The following is an 18,974-nucleotide window of genomic DNA, read 5'->3' as shown; positions in this document are numbered from 1 at the left end:
GAATCTTATTATTGCTAAGGTGCAAGACTCAGAATTTTAAGGCAAATACAGGTCCTTCTCACTGACTGTAAAGGAAGAGGGTGAAGATTTGGACACAAGAATTCACAGATTCAAAAGCCTAAAAGACCATCTTGACTCTTTAGTCTGATTTTGGATTTAACTATGTGTTAAACAAAGATACGTATGTGTTAAGGAAAGCTATGTACGTGAGTAAGGAAGTATGCGTTTAAGAAAGAAAATTCTGGCAATATTCTCAGCAGCAGAAACTCAACCTCTCTTGCAAGCTGCTCCAATATTTAATTACCCACTCTAAAGAGAAATTGTATCTAAAAGTTTGAATTTATCTGACTAGGATTTTGTTACGTCCTTGACATCAAATCCTACTATTTATCAGTTATCTTTTCCTCTGTGCAAATATCTGACTGTGTAATGAAATCATCTCTTAATCTTCTCTTTGATAAAGTAGGTTATGCTTATTAAACACTAACTATGGCTCATTTCCCATATCCAGGATCATTCTAGCAGGAACAGGTTTAAGAAGAACTGCAATCAATGGCAGGCAATGCTATAATCTGGCAGAGTTCCACGTAGCTGCTAAGAGGGTTTCCTTGCTGCTGCTGACCCATCCCTCTCTATAAATACTTGCTTCTGCCTCTCCTTAGTGCATGTGTAGCTGCTCAGTGAGCAACCCTGGGGAACTGATTTCATAGAAAATAACCATTTTTTGTCAGTGGGTCAACTTCCAGTGGATCCAGTCCCCTACAGAGCTCTATAGATGAGGCTGGTGGAGGGACTTTGTAACAACTTTCAGAAAGCCAATGCAACTTCAGATGAATGGATGGATAAGCTCTCTTTCTATACTTGCTGTACTTATGCTCTTCCCATGCTGAATGAGACAGCTACATGAAAGGGTAGCCTTGTGGCCATGTTTCTTTCCTGAACGATACTTTTTTGCCTATGTAGCACATTTGCCTATGTAGCACATTATTATGCCAGCTGGTGGACTAAATTTTCCAGCTAGTATACCAGCAGGATCAAAATGGCAGCATTAGCTAGTGATGATGGTAGTTTGTTTATGTGTTTGTAAGCCGTTCATGGATATCACTGGAAGTAGAACTTAGAGTCAACCCCACAAGAGACAAGATAGTGCATAAGGGAGGTCACGTTTGTGGGTGCGTTTTGGGAAGGATGCCACAGACATATCTGGACCTGAAAGTACAAGGTCCATCAGGTCCACTCTTATGACAGCATGTGTTCTCCAGATAGGTACTTCATATTGCAGGCTGAAAAGTGCTCTTGAAACAGAAAGTAAAGAGCATTTCATCCTCTACAGGAAAGTGGAAAAGCCTCCATTACACAGAGAAACGCTTGGCTGATTTTTGAGAAGCAACAGGCTCTTTCAGGCATTATTTCCTGAGCAATGTCTTTGCTGGCTGAACTGGTGTGAAGAACACGGATGGAGAACAGATGCATGGTCCCTGGCCCATATGAGCCAAGCAAAGAGAAACAAACAGTTTAAAATTGTACCTCATTGCAGAGATCCCACATCTGGAAAGTTTAGGTGCAGAGTGACACATAGCTGGCAGATAGGAGCTGGCTGATATCCTTCTGGAGAAAAACGGTTTCACATATAAACAGGGGAGTAGCTCAGGTGAAAGAATGATTCAAGCCAAAATTCCTGAGGGTAATTGACAGAGAACTGACAAGAGGCCTGACAAGAGCTAAGGGAAGAATGAACCCCCTCATTTTCCCTACTGGGAGGCAGGGATCAATGCTGCACCTGTGCTCACTGACTGCCATAGTATCAGGTGCCTTGCCCAGGTCACCCGTGTCGTTCGGTTCCTGGTATGCTTTCCCTCCCCAACCAGAGAAATGGGGCAGGGCTGCTGCAGACCCTGATTTAACCCAGCTGAACATCAGGCTACCTGATCTTACTTATGATCTTTGACAACCACATTGCTGGCCGCATCTCTGTTACCAGTGAAATGGAGAATAGCCCTCTAGGGTGTCTGCTGTGTATCAATCCATTCCTTCTTCTGCCTCCAAATTATCTCCTGTTCTCCAAACCACTCCTGCTGGGAGTTAGCTTGTACACTGACTGCATATGACCTTCGCCATCTCTGATTTGAGTGATTTGAATCACTTTGATGACAGGATCTTCAAACACATCTAAGGCCAAATCTCTACCTAATGAATGATCCCTGTGGGTGAGGATACATTCTGCTGCCACTTACTCTTCCTAAATCCCTTTTTACTAGAAGGTGTATGAGAGCCAAAAGATGGTACCCAAAGCTTATATCTAGGGAAGTATCTCTGATCCATCTACAACAGGGGTGTTACAGTGACTACATCAGGGTCACTAGAAACCATAGCCAATGGAGAGAGAAACAATCTCCCAGAAGATGCCTTGGTAGGAAGCTGTCTCAAAGTACGCAGGTGAGATAGTTGCCAGTGTCTTTTCATTAAGAATAATCTCAGCTCTAAGCACTATGCAGTGGTTATGTGACCACACTGCCTGACACTCTGGACACAGGATGACTGGGCCCAGGCTGCTTCCTGGAGAAGAGCGCACAGAAGGTGTTGCAGTATGTTGGGAACATTGACTCAAAGAAATTGAAAGGATAGTAAGTGCTGAGGGAGTTGGCTAACCTTATTATGGGGCCACTCTCAATCATCTTTGAAAGATCATATCATTCAGGAGAGGTTTCGTACTGTTTAAGACCCGGATCAATGACCTGGATGATGGGCTTGAATGCATGCTCAGCAAGCTCACAGACCATACACAACTAGGAGGAGTGGCTGATACACCAGATGGTTGCACTGCCACTCAGAGAGGCTGGAGAAATGGGCAAAGAAGAACCTCATGATGCTCAACAGAGGGAAGTGCAAAGTCCTACACCTAGGGAGGAATGAGCTCATGCACCAGTAAAGACTGCGGCCTGACCAGCTAGAGAGCAGCTCTGCGGAGAAGGACCTGGGCGTCCTGGTGGACACGAAGGTGGACAGAAGTTAGCCATGCACTCTCATTGCAAAGAAGGCCAGTGGGCTGCATTAGGGAAGAGCGTTGCCAGCGAGTCAAGGGAGGCGATCCTTCCCCTCAACTCAGACCTGGTGAGGCCGCCTCTGGAGTGCTGTGCCCAGTGGTGGGCTCCCCAGTCCGAGACAGACACGGACCTCCTGGAGCAAGTCCAGCCAAGGCCACAAAGCTGATTAAGGGCCTGATTAAGGAGCCTCTCATGTGAGGAGAGGCTGAGAGAGCTGGGACTGTTTGGCCTGGAGAAGACAAGGCTCAGGGGGGACCTCCTCAACGTGTAGACCTATCGGATTGGGGTAGATGTCAAGAGGATGGGGCTGGCCTCTTCTCGGTGGTGCCCAGTGACAGGAGGAGAGCTGATGGCCCCAAACGGAAACACAGACAATTCCACTGGAACACCAGAAAACACATCTTCACTGTGAGGGTGGCTGAACACTGGAGCAGGTTGCCCAGAGAGGTTGTGGAGTCTCCATCCTCCTTTTGTGGTATTCAAAAGTCGTCGGGGCACAGTCCTGGGCACCCTGCTCTAGGTGACCCTGCTTGAGCCAGGGGGGTCCCTTCCAACCCCAGCTAGTCTGCTATTCTGTGATTTGATGCTGCAGTTCTAAGGCCCACTACCTCTGGGATGTTGTCACCTGCCCAGCATTACAGAATGAAGGAAGAAGAGTCTGAGCTGTCTTGGTAGGCAGGGCAGAGGACTTTGGACTCCAGCAGAAGAGGACCACCCACTACCACAATCAGTTTAACATTTTGAAATCTTTATCCTATAGTCTTTATTTGGGGCATGGCCCTACATCTCCTATTTATTTCTGACACCCCGAATTGTCTCAAGCCCTTATTGCTATAAATAGGGATAGGAGACTTTCAGGAACCAGCAAGTGGAAAGCAGAAAATTCCTTTTTTTTTTTTTTTTTTTTTTTTTTTGCTGTGGAGTCTGCATTCCTGTAATCCCACTTTAGCTTAACCCCTGTAAAAATGACTGTGCTGCATGTGCCCTCAGGAACAAGGTGTTCAGATGCATTTATGTTGATTAGTGTGGACATTGTTTTGTTATGCTTCCTGAAAAGCATCCTTTAGATTAGAGCAAGTTCACTTGGACTAGACTTGTATATAAATCTTATGACTGGGGAAAACTAGAGCTTGCTGATCCAGTAGAGGTGCGCTGGGCTGATTGATATCTCTCTGTCACCAATGACATGTGTGAATGCATATAAAAGTAAGAAAAAATGTATAAAAGAATAAGAAGAAAAAAGTTCTGTGAATAGCTAGAGTAGTTAAAATATGATTGTGTCAATACTAATGTAATTAGTCTTCTGAAAGTGCAATCTGCAGAAGGCTAGGCCTTTCAGCTGGTAAATATGTTTACCCTTGAAGTCTGCTGCTCTTCTTGTGGTGCTCTTTGAACTTAGTATTCTGATTTAATGGTTATTGATTTGATGACATGGGCAATAAAGTGTGATTAACATCTAAATTGTGGGTCCTTCTGATTCACTGGCTTTCCTCATAATATTGATTAAACCCTGCCAACTCTTCTCTGTTAGAACTCACAGATGGTGAAACTTACTGGGCCTTGAAGAGTTTAGCACTGCAGAGAGGACCTCAGTGATCCAGTCTGGAGTGTGGCTAAGAATGTGGGATAGATAGCATAAAGCAGCATGGAAACATCCTACTGATTCTTTGGAGGATCTGTTCACAGCACTCCTATATGATTTTTTTTGGTCATGTGACACCCTTTACCTTCTCGTTACATGATATGCATGCTTATTACCTGCAGCAGTGCAGAAATGTGATACAGATTTTACTAACTAGAGCTCTGGGCCAAGAGATGATTGGCTGTAAAACCCATAAGATGAGGAGTGAAAGATATCAGCCACGGGTCGACATCTATATTGCTGTTAGTGGTTAATCATTACCAAAATGTAGATGCCACCATTCTCTCACCTAGAACAGCCTGGGAATGGCAGAGGTAGTTATGCTGGACTGCAATGCAGAGATATATCCTGAGAATTTGCCTCCTAAGCCGCCCAGGATGGTTAAATGGTCCTGTAAGGACAGTGTTGATCTCCAAGATTTGTTCAAAGCCCAGCTGTCACTGAAAAAAAAAAAAGAGAGTATGAAGATGGGAGCACATTCCTGTGGTCTTGGCAGGATATACAAGATGCTATGAAGAAATGTGCAGGGACAACTCCAAGCTGTAGCTATCAGCCCCAGACTTTGAAATCCATTCTTAATCCTCTTACAGAACTTTTTGCCCTTGAAGCAAAAGCTTGCGTAACAGTTAATATATGATATGGCAACCTTATTATACTTATGTAATAAAGACATAATTGCTTTTTAAATTTCAAAATACTTGTATTGAAACTAGTTTTTAAAATTTCCCTTCACTTCTTGCACATTCCCTTCACTGAGGAGCTGCCGCTCATTTTTGAAACTTGAGCATTTCGTTAAGGAACATTTTGAAAAGTCACTGATTGAGCTGGAGAAAAGGAATTGAAGAAGGTGTCCAGTTCCTAGAGTGAAGGATATTTAAGTCAAGACAGTTTACATGTGTTTGGCTGCCTTTTTCTCAAGGTTAAGCATGAACACAATCCGACAATCATTAACTTATGGCTCATCCTTCTAAGATCACGTATCTCTTTCCCCTAAGGGCTCAGAGAAGATCATAAAGAACATGCTGTAAGACACATCAAGAGAAGCTCTTTTGCATGAGTTTCCATGCTGCTCAGGCCTGCAGCAATGGGCAATGTTATATTCTACTCTTATATCATACCCTTGGGTAAGTTATTGCATATTTGTTGCCATATGCAGCACATACTGTTCATGACATACAACTCCTGTATCATGCCCTTGCAAATAAAATAGGCAGAGCATCAAACACAAGCACAGCTAGTCAAAAGTATTTTTCACACTGATTTATTGTTCTGCTCTCCTCTGAATTTACCCAAGAAGTATTTTTATGGCTGCTTAATTGCTGCTTGCTCTTTATAGGAACTCTTTTTATATGTTTATATAGCAGCAGCTTTGCAACTTTGCTTGTATCTTACTGGAAATATGCTAACAATATAGAGAAAGGAAGTAAACTGGATACCAAACCTGCTGTGAGAAACTTCCAGCAATCATCCCCTTTCTTCAGCCACTAATCACAACCAGCCAGAATACTTAATCTTAGCTATGTCTACTTATTAATGTGGTATCAGCAAGTGTGAAAGTATGTCTCATTTCTACCCAGTTACCTACATGGGAAAAAATACTCCTCACTTGATCTTTCGCAGTTCAGACCATCCTGAGAAGCGTACCACTGTCTGGTTTTACACTGGTCTTTGTCTCTTTTGAGAATGGACCTTGCTGACAGTAGCTAACATATTCTTGTTAAAAATGCTGTCATTTAGCAATGAGTCACCTCTGGGTGCCTCTGCATCATTTCCACAGAGTCCTGACAATGTGGTGAGAGAGATATGAGATGCTCAGGGTATGCTAAATACTGAAGGGACGTTCTGCTCGCCAGGCACAGAGAGGTATTTGAAAGGTCAAAAAGTGCCACAGATGGATGTAGGAGTCATATATAATCATATATAATGCACATACTAGGCTGTATATTATCCCATATATGTATATGTGTGTGTATAAAGTCTCATAGGTATATGGAGTCACAAAACTGTGAGTTGCGTTGAGAAATTTGAGAGACTGTGGCTGTGGAAAGGTTTACATTATTTGCTTCTCAAAAGACGTCTTTATTTATAACACTGACAGCATTTCAGTGTTATTTGGACTATGTATCCTTGTAATCCACTGAGTATGTTGTAAAAAAAGGCTTTGCGTTGGATTTCTACAGGACCTTATTGTTTAGCTCTTATCCTACACCTCCCTATCCTCTTTGTCTCCTCCTACTTATTTTGGGCACTAAAGCAATTGGAAATGACGTTTGTGTTGCCCATGAACCCATTTCCTCTGCTGGCCAATGGCTGTAAGGCAAGTAAAGAGCAGTTCAGCTTGTGCAACGTGATAGTGTAGACATCACCTATGGGAGATGTCCACCAACAGATAGGTGAATGAATGTGAAACTTGATCATACAGAGAGCAGACATCTCACACTAATTAAATCTGACTCAGATGCAGAAAATCACCACCTCAGGAAGAGGCTCCTTTGCATATCCTGTGGTGGAAGGAGGTACGTGAAGAGCTACTCAGTCTTTTCTCTATAGGAAGAGTCCCCTGCGCCCTCCTGGGGAAGCATTTGCAGCATGGAAAATGCTAGTGTCTGCTCTACCCTAAGGCTCCACCACCTTCCAGCAGCCAGCAGAGGCAAGTTTGGCTTAAGGCCTGCAGTTCCAGACAAAATATAGTCATATGGCCCCTGTTATGGCACTGGGCTCCAAGGACCAGGGTTACAGCAGGGAGATAGCACTGCTCAGCCTGCGGTGTCTGACTTTGTTTCCATGACCAAGAGCCCGTCTGAGCATTTACAAGTTAACAATCTCTATTAGAAAGCAAAAGTGATCATTTCTCATGCCTTTCCCTCCCAAACTTGCAGAGTATGAAATCCCCACAGACAACTTTACTGTTCTTGTTCTTATTGTTAAACGTACGGGGCAATTTTCACATAGATGTCTTGAATGTAGCCATTAAACTGTATCAGTGTAACGAACCCATTAAGCTGTCCAGACCTTCAAGAAACAGTGCACTAACACATCTTACATGACCTCATCAACTTGCAGGGCTGATCCCACCATTCTGCTAGAGAAGGATCCTTTCTCCCCTTATCCTTTTTCCTTCCCTTTCCATCTGCATGGTACTTAATGGGAATACTGTATGCGGTTGGAAATCAGTCTCTGTACAGAAGACCTGCCACACTTGTGAAACAAATTTAATTTTTTTTGTAGGATTTTGCTCATGGTGCTGATTTTGCTAACCCCCTGCTCAGAGGCACAGATCTGAATGCTCAGAGCTTATAAGGTCTGACTGTTTCCTAACTGAGCACAATGAAGGTCATTTCCCTGAATCCACGTGTAGCTTGAGGTATTAAGCCTTACAGTCACTCAAAGACATGCTGCTATCTGCCTTTCTTCTGCACCACAGACAGTGTGGAATGTCTGCCATATATGCATATGCCTATATGTATGCAGAGCAAAGACAAATAGCTTACAGAAGATGATCTCTGTGATATTCTTCTTCCTGATTCAGCGGTTCACCATTTTCAGCCATATTTCCTAGATATATTTGGACTGCGTTCCCTTTTAGCATTGAGCATGGTTCCATAATCCCGAATCCAGCTTTGAATGTTTGCTTGATATTAGCATAAAGACAGTAGGTACTTAAAATAGTACAGAAAGGATACAGTCAACTCATCTCAGCTTCTGAGGCTCAGTTTGAGAAGTGCTGACTGGAGACAGGAATACTCATCGCAGCTTCTCTCAGACGAATGAAAGACATTATCTGAAAGGAAAGGTATTGTGTGTCATGACAATGTAATCATCATTTTTATCTTCAGAAAAAGAACCCTTATTTGTTCTTCATTCATAATAAACTCAAGCAATCAGAAATGATGATAATTTGTATCATAACTCAATAACTTTTATTACATTGTAAATAGGAGTCAGGAAATGAAAGAAATACGCAGCCAATAAATGATAGCAGGTGGCAGTCCTGGCTTCTCCTAAGAGCACAACCCATTTTAAAGCTCATTGTATCTTGCCTCTTTGGAAAATAATGGCTATTCATCAGAAAAAAAGAAGAGGAGAGGTACTTACAGAGAAGTTTCTGGTTAATTACAGCAGACAGGGCCTGTCATGCGACTCTTGTGGACTCTTAACATAACTGAAGCAAATAACTGAACAAAGAGCACAGACTACCTTCTGAGCAGGAAATGGTATGTATGCACGTAACATGGTGGACATCGCATACATGGGAGCTGGCCAAAGCAAAGGATTGCTGTGAATCTGTGTGAGCCATCTGAGAAATGTTAAATTGGTGACCAGCTCTAGCTCTCCACTTGGATCATAGTTTTCTGTGTGCCCTTGACCATGAAGACGTTTCAGTAGTTTGAGGAGCAAAGGTCAATGGCTGACAGCAACTGCGAAATTTTCTTGAGACCCTCACCTGTGTAAGATAAGCCTGTGTCTAAGGGATGAGGTCTGTCCCTCCACTTTAACTCTGGGGTGTCACATATGCTAAGTGCTATTACTGAAAAAAAAAAGAGGAATCACTGTGAATTAAAGTACTGTTTAATATGATGAGAAATGGCTGCATGGGGCCCTTGGCTAGGAACTGAGCTGCTGAACCGGTTTCTCTATGCCTAGCCTTGTTCATACACAAAACATGGGGATGCCCAAACTATTGTAGAGTATTAAGAGATGTGAGGTTTAATACCCATTTCTCCCTTGCAAATGGGAGAGCTCTCAGTTGCTGGAATCTGTGAAAAAGTTGAAAGGCCTTATGGATATAGATAGCATCAGAGCCCTGAGGGCACTAAATAGGCTGAAATCACCCTAATCAGCCTCACCTGGGGCCTCCACATGCACCCAGTGCTCATGGGCCCAGGAGACCCATTTCAGTTCAGCCCTGGGTCCTCCATCCCTGCCCAAGCTACGCCATAGGAGTCTGATCTCCAGCACAGCCACAGCCACAGCCACAGCCATGCCTATGCCCAGCCATGGACCCTGCAGATCTGGACCCAAACACCTTGGATTGACTTCCCAGCTTAACCTCGGACCTGTCCCATCACTATGGACCTGCCTGGTGATTACTGGACTGTGTCTTACCCTGATTGTCATCACCAGACCTGAGCCTAAGCCATGGGCTGACTTTCCAGCTTGACCTCAGACCTATCTCATCACAGTGAACTTGCCTGAGGATTGTGGTTCACCCTCACACATTGTTGCCCATTGCTAGAGGGGGGCAAGGTCTGGCTGCTTCCTGGGGGATGGGGACCCTGGGAACGAGCACAAAAACACAGTCAGGTGGGCAGGGGCCTCAGCAACCCGGGCTCTGCCCACAGCGCCCACCTGAGGTGAACAGGGTAAGCCTGGAGGTGGTAGTATGACTCCTGTGGCTGCAGGACAGGGGACCATTTCTCCATGTTTTCTTTCTTGGAGGCCTTGGAGCAGAGGCTCTGCTCTCTGCACATATTTGTGGTGTACAGCAGGCAGCTCCTGCCATATATGAAAATGAATATTCTTTCATTTTCATAGCCTAGCATCAAAATGAATATTTCTTGGGTGTTTTCTCATAAGTTTTTAAAATCCAGTGTTAAGCCAAAATTAAAAGTCACCTCTTATGATCAAAATTAAATAGCATAGTAAAATTTGTTCTCAAACGATGCAGACAGGAAATAAAAGTACTAGAAACATAGTTAGAAGAGCTTATACCAGGAAATTCGTGAGATTAATACAGCTTTCAATAATGAGTTCCCATTTGCTGTTTCAATAGCTTGTCCTTCAGCATCACCATCAGAGAGCAGAGCAAAAGTGACATTTCCAATTTGCAGTAAGATACATAAATCAGGAATGAGACATTATGTAGTTCTAATAAAGTTCACTGTACTGGTGCCCACAGTGCCCTGTGGAAGGTCAGTATATACATGCTATGAGAATAGTAGACTTCTCTTTCCTCCAAAATGCCAGTTCCCTGAGTCAAACTTTCTACATGTCCTTCATGAATAAGTCAAAGTGGATGCCTGGGACTGAAGAAGCAATTATGAGTTGCTACAAACAGAAATTTCCAAAGGCAGCAGGTCTAGTCCTGCTACTGGGCTTACTGATTGGCTTTTAGTATATCTCTTCGGGACATTCACATAAAATTGCCCTCTGCAATGTTTTCCTAAAGTCAAAAGTTATTCAGTTAGGGAGAAGAAATAATAAAACTCAAGACTAAATTTGTGTAGCATACGTGCTCTGAACAGGCTCCCTTCAACTTAGTCATGGAAGGAAGAAAAGCCAGAAATAAGTTCCAGCTCTTCATTCTTGAATCCATCTGACACTGCTCATTCAGAGGCAGATCGCCTTACTTAGCACCTGAATATTTTTAGTTCCTATTTCTTGGTTCTATTTAAGGCTCATACTACATTTTACACAGGTTTAAAGTTATGGCAATAGTCCTGAAAAGAGTCTTGGGAGAGAGAGGGGGCGTTGGCTACAAGTTCATTTATTTCTTAGCATGATCAGGGCTACTGGAATCAGTTTAGAGCACCAGTCTTCATACAGTTTGGTTACACTGATTTCTGATATAAACACAATGGAACTTTACTCTACGTAAGATCTCATTTTGTGTTAGGCTAAGATCCTGCATCACAAATGTCCTCAAAAACTCGTGTTCTTTAACTTGCATTTCTGGCCGTGGATACTTGTAAGTCAAAATGGATAAGAACAGAGGCATATAGAGTGCAATTATCTTTTTTTTCTGAAGTGAGGTCAGTGTGGTTTTTTCCAGGCAATTGTGCTCCATCCTTACCTTGAAATGTGCTTTTTCAGTATAGAGTAATCGCCGGATTAGAATTTCTTCATGCAGACCATCGGATTAGAAAGAGGTTATAGGAAGTTTTCTTAACACCTTTTCTTTTCCCAGACTCAAATACAACCAATTGTGCTAAAATTTGGGATTTTTTTATGCCAAGCTACAAAGGTCCCAGACAGCTTTCTGGGCCATGTCTATGCTTTCATTTAAGCAGGGATACGAGGTAGTTCTCGAGTCTGATGTGGCAAATGTTGTTCGTACATGAATGTTGCTTCGGCCTGTGCTGTCAGAAGCAAGACGTCTGTGCAGATGCTGCTCTCTGGGCATTGGCAGGGCTTTGAACACGTATACACCAGCCAATAGGCAAAGTCTGCTTGACTTTGAGCACACTTTGAGATCAGGTTGTGGGAGAGAAAACAGACCAGAAGTATGTTGCTAATCTCAAGGGCTGTGACACTTGCCTGAGCATATTGGCTAGCGTTACAGTTTAGGAGGGTTTTCTGCTCTCCCTGCTAAAGTGCATTAAGCTGAGATAATGAGCAGGCAGCTTACTGCCCCTGAGCAAAAGGGTAGGGGTTAGCTGAATAGCTGAATTAGCTGAATTGATCTTTGTCAATACAGGTAATTAAAACTAGAGGATATTTGTCTGAAATGTATCTTGGTTTTCCTTCCTTCTCCCTTTCTTTGTGTGAGTTTACTACATAGGCCTTGAAGGTAATGCTGATGAGTCCAGGCTCAGGGATGGAGAGAACGGCTTTACTGTGGCAAACTTTTAGCATTTGCCAAAGGGGTTTCTTCTTAAAGCAAGTGAAGCTTCTACACTAAAGTAATAACACCTTACTAGTTAACACACGCATGCCTGTGATGGTCGTTATGCCTAGTAACTCAACATTGGCAGTTTAGCATGTCAGCTTGGGGTTTCTGCAAGAGTGTGACACCTGCAGGGTATCTGTTTCTTGTAGATCGCATGCAGGCAGGCAGTGGGTCGGTGGCTGGGATGATAACTCAGGCTGATGAGACCCCCTGCTCTGCTCTGACCACACTGACCGGTCCCCATGGCCCTGAGGTTGTTGGGAAATGCAATGCTCAAAAAGCAGTGTCTCCAGGGGAATTTCTACAGCCTTCTACAAAACTGGGAATTGCGGGCACTTCTGCCTCTTTTTTTCTTGACTTGTTCAATTGTTTCTTTTATCAGCTGTCCCTCAGGGATGAAACCGTCTTCTTGTATAATCCCCCAGCTCTTAGGAATCTCACCGAGGAAGTGCAAAACAGGTTTGCTTCCCTTCTCTCGCCCCCTTCTTCTGTACGCTAAGGCAGTGCTCTGTGTGGCATGTTGTGAGCCAGGCCAGTACCAGGCCACGATACAGCTGGCAAAGGCAGGGTGCTGTCAGTGGAAGAGCACAAGGTTTGTGAGGCAGCAGGAGAACATGTGAGAGGGTGCCCGGTCCCGCCTAGTAGCCCAGTGTGGACCTCTGCAGCATATCAGTAGTGAGAGCCTGCTTATAGGTCTTGCCGCCAGTAATTCTTCATTGCAAAAGGCATAAGCTGTGCCCTCTGGGCAAGCCACACAAGGCTATTGTGCTAAGGGTTAGTGATTTGTCAAATGTGGTTTAAGAGAAAAGAAGTCACTTTCTATATGCGTAGAAACAACCCTGGTGTCAAAATAAGCCCACATCATAGGATTTTTGAGAGAGGAAATCCAGTTTCCCTGAGGTGACTGTTTCAAGGTGCGTTGGTGTGGGACCTCTCTTTTGCATTTGCTGTTGGATGCCTTTGGAATGGCAGCAGTCATCATACTGGATATGGGCAAGCCCTTTCTGCACCCACCTAGCTTTTCTCTCATACGAATCCAGAATTTACACATCTAGTGTGACTTTGGGGATAACCTAGTTCTGTAGACAAGCGCTTAGCTTTATAGCATTAACATTCCTCTGTAAATCTGGCTGCTGAGTTGAGGGCCCCATATATGAAATGGAGAGAATAACTGAAGAGATTAATAGTGAGAGGGAATAATTTATAGGCTTTGAAGTAGTCTTATATCTTTATGACCCATACAGGGACCACAAATGGAAAAGCAAATTGTTTTGACTTCAGGCCTACATTAACAAGATAACATTTTCTCTAGGGAAGACCCAAACATGAAAGACCTTGTATAGGAGAAAAGGGAGTAGGCAGAGTTTCACAAAAATTTTAATTGATAGCTTTTATTTCATGTCTAGTAGCATATAAACATGGGCAGACTCTTCCTTCACATCCTTGCCACCAATAAATAAAAACAATTGACGATGTTTTCATTTCAGAGTGATGCCAATACGGCAGCATAGTCCTCCTTCCTCCTAAGCAGAACTTCCTGAACATGAATATCTATCAACAGAAGTGAACTTCCCTACAGCCATGTGGAAAGGGATCCTAGCGCCTGTGTTCCTCTGCATCCATTCAGTACATTGGCAAACAAACTATGAGTATGAGTAACAGATTGACAAATTTCTGGCTCAATGAAAGTGTTGCTAGACACTTGTAACTTGTTCCCGGGTTAAATGCTGTGGCTGTGTTGCAAACACATGCATGCCACATGCAGAACTACATGTACAGCGACATTTACCCACTGTGCTTGGAAAGCGCGAGCTGGAAAAGATGGTAACCCTATGCCGCTAGGTGTACATGTGCGGGGGAGGCCCAATCACAGGCAGATTTAGATACTAGAAAGGCTACAGGAGACTACTCTGTTCCATCTTCCAATCCAGGTAAAATCGTGGAAAGTGAAACACTGAGCCTAGAGTATCTTCACTCCAGTCAAGTGTCCTGCAGCTCATGTAGACAGATGCACAGCTCAGGCCGAGTCACGGCGGGACAACATGCAGGACCAGTCCCCAGCCTCTCGGACGAGGTTTACGGTCTTGTTGCCACAACTGCACTGCTGGTGGTACCGGATCCAGCTGTTTCAAGGTTACCTCTGGTATGTCTACATGAGCTAGCAGTTTCCCTTTGACTGAAGTGGAGATGGAGCCTAAATATAGATTTGTGATCATACGTGATGTTGCAAGACAAAAGCACGAGGTTCCTGGCTCGATGTATCTTTTTTACGTTGTTTCATCCTTCTTCAAAAGCAGCCTGCACAGGCTGCATTGACACAGATTTCACACAGATCGATCTCTGTGACAGCCATGTCTGTTAGGGATAAAAGAGAGAGTTTCAGTGAGCTTGCAAGGGAACTTCTCGGAGAGCAGAGCCACACATCAAGTGATTTGGAGGCCCCTTCCCACTAGTGCTTTATGACATCTGATGTTCATTTAAGTTATCAATGGGAACATGTAGAGGCAAGAGAAAAAAAGGACTTCTGCTGGGAGAGCTGGGAGGAACGTGGCCTTAAACCCTCTGAAGTGGCTTGCAGAACCACAGCCTTAGTTATATCAGTGGCATTTCTTCCTAAAGTATCCATAGTATTGGAGAGTAAATGAACACAAGATAGTAAAATAAAAAGAGCAGACATTGTAGCAGCCAGTTTGAGAACAGCTGTGCATGCCTTGGACATGGACAGTGTCAAAGATTGATTCACTGCATCTACATCTCATACCTATTTTAGGCTACCTGGAAATGCACTTCCCCTTGCACTGAGTAGAGAAAAGTTTAAACCTGCTCCCATCTTGTAGCTAGCTAGAGTGATATAATCCTTCCTTTTCTGCACATCAGACTCAGTCATGGGCCCTCCCACTTTAAATTGCATCAGTTGTTGTTATCTGCTTGGAGGAAGCTTTTTCACAGCTGCAGTAGCCTGATATGTAGAGGGAGGATATGCAGGAGTACGTTCCACTGCAGAAATCCCACCCCATGCTGCAGCTGAGCTCAGTACAGTGCAGGTCTTGTTGTGGAGGCTCATAGCTACTGCAGTTCAACCCTTGTGGTGGGGAGGGTAAAGGTAGCATGAACTCTCTCAGCTGCTTTAGAAGGGATAGAAAAGTACTTTTCTTTGCTCCTATTTGAACATTTAAGGTTGAAAAGCACAATAAAAACTGAGGACTTGGCAATGCAAACTACATACTCAGCCTTTCAAAAATCACGGGTGCATCTTTTCTTTCACACACAGACTGGAACTCTTCAGGGAGATCTTTTTCTTTACATGGAGACCAGATAACCTTCATGCGAGGGTTAATGTCTGTGTCTTTGTCCATGAGCTCCTTTAGCTTCTTCACGGACTCAAGAGAGAATTTCAAGTCTCCATCCTATGTAGACAGAATAGAAAAAAGGCACCAGGAAGTCAGTCCTTAGCCAAATGCATTCCTTCCAACTGAAGTCTGTTCAATTGTGAGCTCTCCAAAGAACTACACTATGGGAAAAAGAGGCTGTTGATGAGACAAAGCCAAGAGAAAACCAGCGCTCACTGAAGGCAAAATGATCAGCTCTTCAATTCAGACACCTTTCAGACCATCTGTGATACGAGGCTGGCTTGTCAGGGCTTTTGCTGTGCAGCACACTGGACTGAGGCAACAGCAGAACTAGGGCACTTCTCACCCCCTTGAGAGAGACCCATGTCATCTGGGCTAGAAAGATATGGGCTGTCAGTCCTCAGCCTAGAAAGGAGATAACTGGGCAGCATATGGTACAGATCTACAAAATCACAAGTTGAATGGAAGTGAGTGGGGATTTATTTTGTTCACTCTTTCTTCCAGCACACCAGTAGAGACCTTCAAGTGTTGCTGTCACATGGCAGGCTCAAAACAAACTTAAGGAGCTATTCCTTCACACACAATGTTGTTAAGAGCTGAAAGCCTTCTCCCCAAGATATTGTGGCTAGTTTCCACGAGTTTAAGACGTGTCCATGCATTTAATGAAGACAAGTTTATTGAGAGCTACTAAACAGGACGTTTCCAACTCAAAGGTCCTGACAAAAACTTCTGGAGGCTGGAGAGTATTCTGGGAAGTATTACTCCTTGTTCTAGATTTTTCATGTGCATCTGTTAATGGTTATTCCCGCATGGTTTTGAGTGAATCACACTAATAGGTTCATAAACTTAAATTGCAGACGTTGCAATTGTTATGTTAGGTGCATAGGATTTGTACACATCTGCACAGAATCAGAGTTTGGTCTAGAACAGGAATAGGCATTTTCCAACTGACTTTTAGTATTTGTTTTACGTGGTTCAGTGACGAATAGATAGTCAACAGTATAATCACATTCACCTACTCATTCAAAGAAATAAATTGAAGTGAGACTCCTTAGGGCACGAAACACTGCTTCATAGTCTCATTAGCCTGATGTGGAATTGCATGAGACACTTATTCTCCGGTTATAGTATCCAAATAAACCCCAAACTGTGGGCATGCATTTACTTATCAAGAGTCAAACCCTCTTCTACTTCCAATCAGTTTATGATTTTTCTCAGATTAACTTATCAGTCATGGTTGTCTATGAAAAATTAATCGTTCCTGTAGAAATGCAATTCCAGATTCAGTTATTGGTCACAGACTATAGACGCATAAGATAGAACAAAAAAGGGAAGGATTTCCACAAATACAGCTCCACAGAAACCAAAAAGGGATGAAATGAACTTTATTTCTTCATTCATTCTTGGGATTTCCCCTACCTAATATCACTACCTAGCAGGAATAAGCCCTAAGACATGTGTACATCCTGGTAACAAAAAAGCCCTGTCATCTGAAGTAAGAATGATGTTTTCAAGAGAGCACTCAAACTGACCAGCAACTTCCCTCCAAGTTGAAAATGCATATTGTGCTGCTAAACCACCAGATCTTATTACAGAAATATTGCAAGGCAGAATAATCCCTCTCTGTAATTTCTCTGCTTGTAATAATTAGCACAATTAGCAAAGCATCTTCCACAGACTTCCATTGCATTCACTCAAGATTTGTGCCAGAAAGTGTCCAGGAGCTAAAGCTTCAGAGCTGAACTTTCTACACCTTCGTCCCTCCTAGAAACAGGTATTCTCATTTAGTTATTTTTTACAGCTCTAAGGGGAAAATAGAGATTTTTTCATTTAACAGAAAGCTAGATAGCACCAGAGACTCTCAGTGCTAATGAAAGGTTTGAAAGAAAGGAGTAGCTGAAACCTGCAGCCTCTGACACCCAAAGGAGAAAAAGAGGTTATTTCAAAGCACAAGCCTGGTACCTTATCACTCCCTGGAAACCTCCTGTACATGCATAGAAAGAATCAACTTGTTTAAGAAATATTAGCTGCCTTGGTACTCCAAGGAAGTTATTTACACTGCAATAAAACTAAGGTCTCCCAAATCATTTCTAAGGAGCGAGTACAAACAGATCTAACACTGCCAGGTACAGACTGGAGTGCTGAATGATCTACCCAACTTATTCCTCATTGCATGTAACCTCAATCATGGATGCTATGTAACTTGTAAAACTTGATATTAACTTTTTTCTCCTTCTCCTATAGCTTATCTGCCCATTAATATTCCTTTGTGTCTATCTAATCACTCCTTTCTCTTTTTTATGTGTGATACGTGTAGACTCTGTCACATAAGCCTGCAGATCATTTTCAGAACGAACTTCCCACCCACAAGCAGATGAGACAAGACATACTCTCTTTGGTCTCAGCTTGTTTACACCCTCCTGTAAAGTTAGAGATGTCCCTAAGTAATGCAGCTTCACAACACATGGGGTTACTTGCACAAGAAAACTCTGGAAAAAATGGTGCCTCACTCAGTAGGGGATTTCAGAGCAGTGATGTGGCTAATGAAGTGACACCAAGCGGCAGCGGTCTGTTAGAAATATATGACCTATTTTACAGAGAGAGAAATCGAAACACCGGAAGAGGACGTCACATATCAAGCCGGAGCAAGGCAAAATTTAGCTCTACCAGTTCAGTTTAAGATTTCTGTTTCAGTCACACCTCCTCATATAAGCTCAGTATTTTGCTGAACTTGTAATACTAATAAAATAAAGAGCAGAAAACTCACCTGAACATAGACTGTCTGGGAGCTGTGCACCAGTGAGAGGAGCACAAGGATTGTAAAGGAAAGCAAGCCGTTCATATCAGCTGCAAAGTGTAGCCTCTCCTAATCTGAATATCTTTACTTTTCTTCTGATTTGACCTTAAGTGCCCTTTTTTTGTGTCTATTGGACTCCTTCTCCCTCTTCTTCTGAGCGCTCGGCACTTCTAGCAATCAGAGCTCTGTCTTCCCAGTGCAAAGAGAAGCTTTATAAAGCCTTCACACAGCATTTGCTTGGTAATTCATTAATCTAAACTCTTTATTGACATACAATAACCCCTGAGTGGCGTTCCAGTTATCTACTCATTGGCAGAAGAGGACAGTTACACCCAGGCAGATCCTGGTGTTTATGAGTCTCTCCTAGTTTGAGAAAGTGGCTATAACTCAGACAAGCAAAACATTACCAGTGACATTACAATTACAAAACATTAGCATCGCCTGTGATAAATGGTAGAAGATGGGCTTAGCTCTAGCACAAAGCCTGAAACTATACAGGGAATGCCCTCCGGTTGCTGGCCACTTCCTGCAA

General features: G+C 43.2%; 1 protein-coding gene across 1 annotated transcript; it reads right to left on the bottom strand.

Moving 5' to 3' along the window:
- Positions 1-13,666: 13,666 nt before the first annotated feature.
- Positions 13,667-18,638, bottom strand: LOC104153649 (guanylin). The gene is made up of 3 exons (XM_009689613.2): positions 18,413-18,638; positions 15,522-15,702; positions 13,667-14,650 (listed from the first exon to the last, which is right to left on the bottom strand). Exons 1-3 carry the CDS (start codon positions 18,485-18,487, stop codon positions 14,583-14,585), a joined length of 324 nt encoding a protein of 107 aa, XP_009687908.1. The 5' UTR covers positions 18,488-18,638; the 3' UTR covers positions 13,667-14,582.
- Positions 18,639-18,974: the final 336 nt, after the last annotated feature.

Source organism: Struthio camelus, chromosome 21, assembly GCF_040807025.1.
Source record: "Struthio camelus isolate bStrCam1 chromosome 21, bStrCam1.hap1, whole genome shotgun sequence".
Taxonomy (NCBI): Eukaryota; Metazoa; Chordata; class Aves; order Struthioniformes; family Struthionidae; genus Struthio; species Struthio camelus.
Note: the sequence above shows the minus strand (reverse complement) of the source record. Positions and strands in the feature narration are given on the sequence as shown.

Bases quoted from the DNA above. Each gene is read 5' to 3' on its own strand.
- LOC104153649 (XM_009689613.2), bottom strand. From the start codon at position 18,487: ATGAACGGCTTGCTTTCCTTTACAATCCTTGTGCTCCTCTCACTGGTG. The intron at 15,703-18,412 runs GTGAGTTTTCTG...CTGTCTACATAG, and splicing joins CCCAGACAGTCTATGTTCAG to GATGGAGACTTGAAATTCTC. The intron at 14,651-15,521 runs GTATGTAGTTTG...TATCCCTAACAG, and splicing joins CGTGATTTTTGAAAGGCTGA to ACATGGCTGTCACAGAGATC.